Here is a 10,127-nt window from a genome sequence, read left to right as displayed (position 1 = left end):
TTCGTGATGCACATTTTCTTTACATAAAACTCTCTTATACATGAGTTGCTGTGGATTTGTTTCTCCAAAGTACCCAGACTAATACAACATCTATTTCTGTACTTTTTCAATCCTAGTGAACCTTTTATTACTGCATACCAGTCCTCTACGTGCCCAGTAACGTTCGGCCGTACAACCTCCTCCCCGGGCTGTTCATATGGCAACACAACCCCCACCCCACCATCCATTGTCTTCCTCCCTACCTGTCCTTATGCTTCAGCTGAGAGTTTATCAAACTTGAAGCCACAACTCATTGGGGGGCTGTGAAATTATTCTTTATTCTAATGAAGTAGGGCAAAACAGAATGGAATCGAAAGACCTTTAGACTTTACAGCGTAAACAGTTAGGTATGGTTTTATGAAACACACACACAGAGCAATTTCTGCGATATCTACACACGTGCAAGAATATGTACACTACATCTTAAGGTAAATTACATGCTATGTCGAAGAAGAGTCCGAGAATCCATGTTTTGGACATCTCTTGCAGAGAGCAGACAGGTGAGTTCTGAGCTCTGCCCTTCCACTGGCAGTTGGCCCTCTCACACTCAGTGGCAGTATGAAGGAGCTTCAGAAAGTCTGTGGGAAATGGAAAGAGGCAGGGCAGCTCTCGGCCACTCTGGAACCCTCAATACAGTTGTGCTGATTCCCACACCGTATTTTCCCTTGCAGTTTACCAGGCTTCGTTTCCTGTCTCTTCAGGTGAAGTTTGCAGAGAGAAAGTCCGTGTTCCATTCAATATTCACACGCATTCTGTTTCATGATGCGAATTGCAGCCCCCACAGCCTAACAGGGCTCTGCCCACCCCCTCCTGTGTTTCTGTTTCTCTCCAGCCCACCCCGGCTCCCACCACTGAATTATCTCCCTGGGTGGGCAAGCTGTGCTTCTGATCTCTGATGGTTCCCATGAGTGAATCCTTTCCTGGTCTTTAATGTTCACCCCAGAGGCCTAACGCCTACCTAATAGTTAAGCTTGAAAGGTGTCTATGGGATCCTTCTCCCCACCCCATCCCCCGTCCCCCTTCCCACCTACCACCTCTTTGTGCATGCACAGTTCCCCTTCCTAATGGTTTAAACCAACCAAACTCACTGCTCCATCAGACTCTACAGGACAGAGTACAACTGGCCCTGAGAGTTGGGGGGTTGCCAAGACCGTAACTCTTTAAGGGAGTGGAAAGCCCCATCTTTCTCCCTCAGAGTGGCTGGTGGTTTCAAACTGCTGGCCTTGTGGTTAGCAGCCCAACGCATAACCACTACCCACACCAGGGACCCTTCCTGGTGGTGTAGCAGCACCTAAATGTTTGGTCTGCACGCAGACTGGCTGACAGGGCTTTAGCTTCAGTGCAAGGCCACCTGGCTCCTCCCTCCCCACCACAATACTCTAGTTCTACTTCAGAAAGCTCAAAATCCAGGTCTGATCTCTAAAAATAGTGACGTGGAAACAGTTGTACTAAAATTAGCGTCTGGGTCTGAGTTTGAGGTTGAGAAAGTAGAACCGGAGTGTCCGGGCAGGGCGGGGGTGGGAGGGGTGGGGGCGGCCTGCATGGCTGTGATGAAGCCGTTAGCTGAGTCTTCAGTTCATGACGCTGACGGTTCTCTACGGGTTCATCACTGATCTGAAGTTAATGCTACATTTGAGGACTCACGACATCCACTGATTCCAGAACATTCTGAGCCATTAGTGCTACAGTTTCTATCAGAAATGGGTTAGACATTCTCAGTCTTCTTGTTACACAACTGGCTTTCATATTCTGCTCTGTGCAATGTCCCACATCCACTGTTTACTACATTTTCACTGCCCACCCCCCACCCCAGGTATCCAGTGAGTGCTAAAACTTCCACCTGGTTTTCAGGTCTGCTTGGTTCCTTTCTGGCTCTTCCATCCCCTCCTTTGAAACATGCTCAAATCGTGCGCCTCAGCCTGCTGAAGGGACCGTGCACACCCTCCCACCCATCGGGACCTAGGATCCCCGGCAACCCACCCTGCGCCTTAGGACCTAGCTACAGTCTCTTCCTATGACAGCCTCCTTCCCACAGATGGACGGACGGACGCACGCTGATTTCAAAACCTGTGCTGTGAAGCCAGGATGACTGAGATCAAACTCGTCTCACAAATGCTCTGACTTCAACTTCACGTCGGTGAAGTCCTGTTACTGTTCTTCCACGAAACAGGGACCCCGGAAAGGGCGAGTCCTTTTCCCGCAACTTGACTTCCAGAAGGTGAGGCAAACTGGCTCAGAAGAGCAAACCAAACTTGAACTCAAGAGCTAGATTCAAAACACTTACGGTGCACGTAATAACGCAATATATTTAAAATTCTTATGGTCCAAGTTAGCTATGACATACCTACAGAAGTTGATTTGTATTCAATAAAAACTCAAGCATTCTTAACGAACACTGGGCATATCCTCAAACGGTCTGAAGGCATGTACTTTGTAAACGAATAGCAGGCTCGATCTTCTCCAGCCCAACGATAACCTCCAGAGAGCACTTCATCAGCTCCAGTCCAGTATGTGGCTCACTTTTCAATTTAAAAATGAAATTGCATGCCTTCGTTAACATCTGCAACTAGGACAAGATTTCAACTCAAGATTTAATTACATGTTAAACCTGTTTTCCTTTTCAAGTGTCTACCCAGGTGAATGTAGAGCCTTGGACTGGAAGTTCACCAAGTCTGAATGGCTTCTTTGGTGTGTCGTTACATCTGTACAAGTGAGGGGGCTTGCAGAGGAAGCCTAACTGTGTAAGTTCGTGCCTGTTTTCTCACAGTGATTGTGGTACTTGCACTATTTCCGATCAGTATTTCGGTTTATGTAGCAGTGAATGCAGTGCACTAAGGGAAAGACCAAGCACAGGAATCTTCTGCACTCCCTCAGGTAATTTCAGCTCCGTGTCCATCAGTCTAGGAGTCCTGAGGGGTCTGGCCCTCATGCTAATGTTCTAAGTGAGCACTGAGCCCACAACCTCTTCAGGCCCAGGTCTAGAGTACTGTGCACAAAGCAGCAAGCTGCAGACCCCTCTAGCCAGGCCATCGCGGGGCCGGGGGGGTTGTTGCATCCCGCTCCCGCTCCCCCTCCCTCTGGCACAGCCTCAAGTCTGGCTGTGAAGAAGGCTAGTAAGAGACCAGACAGAGAAAGGAGGAGGCTGTTATTCTCCTGGGAGCAGAGCTTGAAACAGTGACACGGACAGAGGCAGGAGACCAGCTACAGGGAAAAACTGGACAGCTCACAGGAAGCAAGCCCCAGAGCACAATGCCCACAGAGGGACCACCCAGAGCCCAGGAAAGCCCACTGGTTAATCCTCGCTGGGTAGTAGGTACACGAAGCCCACATACAACAAAACCTGTGTGCATGGGTCTGTGACCTGCACTACACACAAACCCCAGGTCTGTCCCACCCCGGCAGGGTTGTAGGCTTACTTCCACTCCTCTGGGGGGTGTGCGAGCTCGTACTTCTCCCTCACGTTGGAGACCCCCATGTCCAGGTGGAGCCAGTGCACCTCCTCCGACTGCAGATGGCTGAGGCGGAACCCGTAGCAGGCCACGTGCTTGACTTTGTGGCTGTCCACGATCTTCTGGATGATGCCCTGGAACACACCCCGACCGGTGACAGTGAGAAGCCGGAAAGCCCTGGCCAGGGGCAGCTGAGCAGCAGAGACCTTGGTTCCAAGGTCTCCGGTGACAGCAAGGACTGCAATTTCATCACAACACATCTTCTCAAATAGTCTTTTGAGGAACACAGAACACTTGGTTAAACACCAGGAAGATGGTCCCCCTTTTCTTTATTGACAAGGTACGTAAGCCCACACGTCCAGGTTTGCCAACTCCACCTGTGTCAGGCTCCCAAGACGTGTCCAAGCCCAAGAGTATCCAGTTACTTTCTGAGGACGGGGCCCAGATGGGGTTATACTTTCTGAACCACTGAGGTCATTGCTTGAGGCCAGGCTGCAACCTTAGTATCATTAAAAACAAAAAGTCAACCATGTTTTTTATAAGAAGTATGTATTTTATTTTCTGCTAGAACTCTCCACTGTATTCACATAAAAACAACATTTAATAAGAGCCCACAACACAGGGAATCCAGGCGAGATAAACCCCTCAGGGCCAACAAGGAGAGTAGAGATACCAGGAGGATTTGGGGGGGGGGGGGTAGATCACAAGATCCCTAGAACCCCCTCCCAGGGGGACAAATAACGGAAAAGTGAGTGAGGAACAGCGGAGGACGACGTAAACTATGGAAATAATAATAATCTATAACTTAGCAAGGGTGAGGGAGGGAGGGAGGGAGGGCAGGGGAAGGAGGAGGAAGAAATGGGGAGCTGATATCAGGGGCTCAAGTGGGAAGAGAATGCTTTGAAAATGATGATGGCAGCATAGGTGCAAATGTGCTTGACACACCGGATGAATGTATGGATTGTGATGCGATATGAGACGTCAATAAAAATATTCAAAAAAAAAAAGATAAAATCCTACCCCTGGGGGATGGACAACAGAAAAGTGGGTGAAGGGAGACACCGGTCAGTGTAAGACATGGAAAAATAATAACAATTTATAAATTATCAAGAGTTTGTGAGGGATGAAGGGAGGGGAAAATGAGGAGCTGATACCAAGGGCTCAAGTAGAAAGAAAATGTTTTCAAAATGATGATGGCAACAAATGTACAACTGCACTTGACACAATGTATATATGTATGTATTGTGATACGAGCTGTATGAACCCCCAATAAAATGATTTTTTTAAAAAAAGGATAAAATCCTAAAAAAAAAGAAACCCACATTTAGGTCAATTAAAGTGCCACTCTAGATTGTCCTCAACCATCACTAAGTGACAGCAGTTAAGGTTCACAATTAAATCACATCCAAGTTGCTTGGAATTCCTTGAATCTTATCTTCCCGCCTCCACCGCAGATTAGTTCAGCTACAGTTATTGAGTTTGCCCAATCGGTCCCCCTAAACACATCAGGTTAACAGCAAAGAACGTTACTTGTGCCAGTCAGAATCTGACCCCAATTCCATGGTGACAGCTTTGCCAGTAAACAAGAACACACTCTTCCATGGCTACAGGGGAGACTGCCACAGCCGACAGGTCCCAAAGATACACGGACCAATCGTGTTTAAGAACATGAGCAAGGCCATGTTTCTGATAACACTGAAGACATATGGTAAGCTATTTGCGTTTGGAGCTTATCACCTTACTATCTGCTCTCTCTAGTTTATAACAGAACAACTTTCCTGTGCAGCAAACTAAAACAGCCCCACGCTGGTGCTGCCTGCGCATGTGCCCCTGGGTTCAGAGGACGGGCAGGCAATGTCAGCATGAGGCCACCAGGGCAGCTCCCTGGAGCCGGGAAGCTTTGTCCTGGGGCTTGGGAAAGAGCCCAGTGCTGACACTGGTTCAGCCTGTGCTCTCTAAGGTGTGAGAGGTCACTCAGAGAGATGTCCTGGAGGGAGACGGGGGTGGAGGGGCAGCGCAAGGAAGACTCACTTGTGAACAGGATAGAAACCAGCAGCTGCCCTTCCATCAAGTGTGCTAATCACAACCAACAACTATTTCTTCCACCTTTCAGTGAGTAATAGAAATGCCCATTAAAGAAAATCACCACTGGTATTTACAAACCAACAATTGTGGGAAGCACTGTGCCACTTTCAATGTGTGGCACCTGACAGGCCCAGCACCAGCCCGAGATTCTGTGCTGAGCACGCTGCTGTCTTTAACACAACATAGGGTGTTCCCAGGCCCTTGGTGGGAGAAGATACAAATAAAATTACACTGTATACAAAGGGTGCCCAAGGTGTCCACTACCAAGGACAAGGGCTTGTCATGTGCCCACCTGTGCCCTCTTGGACACCAAGTGACCAGGGATCATAGAAGACCCCTCTAGCCGACAGGATCCCATACAAGGTTGCTCACCGAACAGAGAGGAGAGGAGCGAGAAGCAAGCTGGGGTCAGAGAAAGCAGGAACCTAAAGGCAGACTGGCAGCGTCAGGGAGGAAGAGAAGTTCTCAGGACAGGAGGGTGTGTGCAGCCCAGGGCACAGTGAGGGACTCGGACGGGCAGGCCAAGGTCTGCCTTTATGGCCGCAGGCCTGACACTCGGGCCACGGCCAGTGAGGGGTGAAGCAGGTTGTGCCCGCACAAGGTGCCCAGCTAAGGGGAGCTGGAAATCAGCCTGTGGTCTGTCTTCAGACCATGGCTCTGGGGTGGGCTGGGTTTGCCCAGATGGGGCACCTCTTCCCCATTTCTAAGGCAACTTCTGCGGCTGCTGCTTGCCAAGACACAAACGCCTGAGCTGCAGCAGACTGGAGCTGGCGCCTCTTTCCAGTCCCACAAAAGCGCCTTTGTCTCCCAGTCCCAGCTCGGCCAGTTCAACCCAGAGAGCCAAGCACTGCTCTGGCCAGAGCCCGGGCTTAGCCACATCACCTCTACCCACCCCGTGCTCCGTTGTCCATCTGCCCAGTGTCGGCTTTTCCCTTCAGCATCCAGATATACTGTGGGAGGGGGTGCAGGCACCTTCTCATCCTATCCCAGACAGAGCCAACCTTCTCTGCTGACCCCAGCATTAGTCACTGCTCCCTCTGGGCTTACGGGACACACCCTGCAGATATCCGGACCTCATGAGGAGGCTCCACAACACCTCGGCGTCTGTCAGGGGAGGTCACCTGACCACACTGTCTGAAGAGTAGCCAGGACTCAGAAAGATCTTTGTGGAACAGCTTTCCAGTTCGTGAGCTGTGCATGCTGAGTGAGGGTAAAACACTCACTGCCCACCACGAATGAACGCACACGGATAGCCTTTTGCTGAACTCTGGCTTTGCGCAATGCTTCCATCTTTGTTCGGTCTGACTGTCCATTCTTCAATGTCCTTTCAAATTCCATCTCCAACTCTGGATACAACTGAGAAACCGCTGTCATCGAGCTGGTCATGGCTCACAGTGACTCCACAGGGCAGAGGAGAACTGCTCCGAGTGTGCCCGTGGAGCTGTCCTGGCAGGATGGGTACAGGCAGGCACCCAGCTCGGGAGGGGATGTTTACCCACCATGTGAGGCTAATACAAAGCCCAAAGGAAAAGAGCACGCAAACATCTAACCACACATGAAAATGTCCAACCTCACCTACCAAATGGCGGCGCACTGAAAGTCCTATGACCTCCGAATTCCACTATTCCGAGTCAGTGAATGGCACACACAGCTGAGCCGAGAGCCGCGGTACCAGCGTGCCATGGCTGCAGCACACTCACCACTGACGGGAAGTGGATTAAATAGAATTTCCCTTAAACTGGCCAGGAAGGCCCACAGCATTCTAGTCCTGTTATACCCAAAGAACACGTGGTGATTCTAAAATCTCCATATATGTCACACTTCAAAATCATATACTTGTCCTGGCGAAAGACCCCTGTGATGTCAGGCACGGTGTCCTCGCCATGCCTGCAACGTCGCAGCAGCCCTGCCGTGCCGTGAGCACAGGCCCTCCCTGGGGTGTCCTTGCTGGGAGCCTGAAATGGGGAGGCGGAGAGGGGCAGATACAACAATGGGTGCGGATGCCGCGGTGAACATGCTGGACGTTCCAAAGCTCCGTGAAATTCAACTTTGTGGCTGACACGGAACTTGGTACCCACAGTCCTGCCTCAGAATGACACCTCACTGCCGGGGCTCCTCTCTCAGATGTTCTCATTCCACCTTCTCCTCACTGACCATCTAAGCAGCAAATGGTGCCACGGTCTGTAGCCAGAGACCGCCAAAGGCCTCTGGCTCTGTCCTCCTGCACTCAGCAGTGCAGGTCCCAGTCTGGGGCCTGGGGCCTTCTCCTGCGAAGGGCACTTGGCTGGTGGCCTTTAGGGTTTCCTACCCGGGTCACTCTGAAGCGCTGTCCAGCACACATTTCTTCTAAGGGTGTCATCTCAGAGTGCTGGGGAGGCCCAGACTGCCCGGCGCCAGGGGCTGGTGCCGGCAGAGGGATAGAATCAGTATCCTGGGCACTAACTCCAGACCCTTACACTCTGTCACCTCGAGTTCAGGCCAGCCTCTGCGTGGCTCCATGTTCTTCACTGGACATGTGTCTCCTCATACCCTGGGGTGACAGTGGTGAAGGCCGGGGGAGACGGAATGCAGCTGTGATGGTCTCACTCCACAGCCCCTCCACCGCAAGCAGCTCGTTCATCCTCGGCCCTGCGTGCCTCTGGCTCACACCTGTGACGCCTCAGGCCCTGGAGCAATGCCGTGACTGAGGCCAGGCCCCTCAAGAGCTCACGCCCAGGTTCCCTTGGTTTCCTGCTGTGATCCTGCCCTTTCCCTCTTTACGGGGTGCTGGACTCAATGCCAGCCCGAGATGCCCGTCCACGGCCACCCATGAAACACCTCAGCTACAAGCATGGACATATAAACACCCTAGAGAGCCCATCTTTCCCCGCTGAAGACGAGCTCCTGTCCCCTACAAAGGCCTCACCGTCTCTTCCAGGAGCACAGCCTTATGCAGAAACACACGCCAGTCACGCAGGGGACTTCACATTCTCCAGTGGCAAAGGGGCAAGTGAACTTACTCATAAAAACTGCTTTTATTTAGCCTCATAGACCAAAGACAGGATTGTTTCAACATGTGAAGGCAGACAAACCGTTAAAGAGGCATCACAGGGAGTCTTTGGTGTCAGGTGTATTTTGTATTCGATTCATTCCAGTGCCCGAGAATCCCCTGTGGCTGTGGCTACTCTATCGGGCAAGCATGGCAACAGCCCGAGACGGAGTCTAACTTTCAGTGACTTTGGATGGAGATCAGTGCCATCTGCTGGAAGGTGGTTACTTGCCATCTAACACCCCTCCTGTCCTAACCTCACCAGACCCTCAGACTGCCTGCTCCCCTCCTTCCAGATGCTCTGACAACAGTGCACCTTGGTCAGAGATCTCTGACGGGGAGACGAAAACAATGGCGGAAACTCAGGAGTTTCCCTTCAGCTGGAACTTCTAATGCAGGAACAGGACTGGAAGTAAACAGAGAGCCCTTGGCTGGTCCCCAGGGTCAGCCTGCTTGCTCCCCACTGGCCCCCAACGGCACCCACACTGCCCTTTGCCCTGAGGGATGCTCTTGGTGTCTCGTTAACTTAGGGGGACAGCACCCCACGATGTTCTCCTTCCTCTCAAACTCGGCCTGAATCTCTTGGGACCATCGCATGCATGACTCTTCCTGATCACACTTAAGGGTCGCTGGGGCCAGTCCCTTGCTCACGATATGAATCACAAACTCACATGTTCTGGGGACATTTGGGGAACAGCCGGCCCATCTACTTCCACTCGTGGGTGTCTGGTGTCTTGACACATCCACATTCGTGCCCCGAGCTGCTCACACCTGGGTTTTGAAGACACTTTTTGTGTGTTGGCTTCCACCTGCGAGGCCTGTGGTGCAGGAGTGAGAGCGCTGCCCAATCTGACTCCAATTTGGGGTGGGTGGGTTGTGGGGGGAGTTGACAACAGAAAACCACGATGGCAAAGTCTACCTGGGGCTCCCCCACTGAGGACTCCCTGCCCAGTGGTCCTGTCTACATTCCAGGCCCACCTGGAAAGGCGGTGTGTGCCCAGTTCTGACCACTGCCCCAAGAGCTGACCTGGCAGTACACTGCTAGCCACAAACCTGCTGTGGAGACAGCAGTTGGACAGCCACACGCCAAGAACTGAACTCAGGCCGACCCCTGACCTGCAGAACTATACAGGCAGAACAGGCTGAAAGAAAGCCAGCAAGCTTCACGAGAAAGTGCAGAGATTAATTTCCATCTTGAATCAGTAATTCTCCCTCTAATGATTAATCATTTTGAAAACATCAGCCAGTATACAGCTATGTAGCATCGTTCAAATGTAGCATTTCAGCCTTAAAGCTAACTTCACCAAACCCTTTGACTCCAAAAGGGTGGCGACAGGAGAGTTTGCAAGGAGAGCAGCTGATGGACTGCACTGTGCAAAGGGAAGGGAACGGCCCAGTTGACCTCGTCTGTGCCTAGACCCCGCCCTGGTTCTCACAGTCACCACTGGAGGAGGGACTGGGCGGGCACTCCACCCACATCTGGTCCGATGGGCAGAGGAAACCACACGCTATCTTCTCCCCACTTT

At 51.6% G+C, this 10,127-nt stretch overlaps 1 protein-coding gene and 1 non-coding gene across 15 annotated transcripts in view; both read right to left on the bottom strand.

Annotated features, from left to right (window-relative positions):
- PTK2 (protein tyrosine kinase 2) overlaps nucleotides 1-10,127 on the bottom strand; it is a 145,147-nt gene that overhangs the window by 113,729 nt on the left and 21,291 nt on the right. For 13 of the 14 annotated variants that reach the window (XM_030884992.2, XM_045296532.1, XM_045296550.1 and 10 more), the window contains exon 3: nucleotides 3,456-3,622. The exons of the other annotated variant lie outside the window; for it this stretch is intronic. In XM_030884992.2, the coding sequence (XP_030740852.1) occupies nucleotides 3,456-3,622 (167 nt within the window). The remainder of the gene's footprint in view (nucleotides 1-3,455; nucleotides 3,623-10,127) is intronic. 14 annotated transcript variants of the gene reach the window in all.
- LOC115868945 lies at nucleotides 5,010-5,139 on the bottom strand. The gene has a single exon (XR_004045903.1). It is a non-coding gene; the product is annotated as a small nucleolar RNA SNORA24 (small nucleolar RNA).

The sequence above is a fragment of the Echinops telfairi genome, unplaced genomic scaffold (genome assembly GCF_000313985.2).
Source record: "Echinops telfairi isolate 266 unplaced genomic scaffold, ASM31398v2 ScPeMD7_1;HRSCAF=3_0, whole genome shotgun sequence".
NCBI classification, from domain to species: Eukaryota; Metazoa; Chordata; class Mammalia; order Afrosoricida; family Tenrecidae; genus Echinops; species Echinops telfairi.
This window is presented reverse-complemented; position numbering and strand designations above follow the sequence as displayed.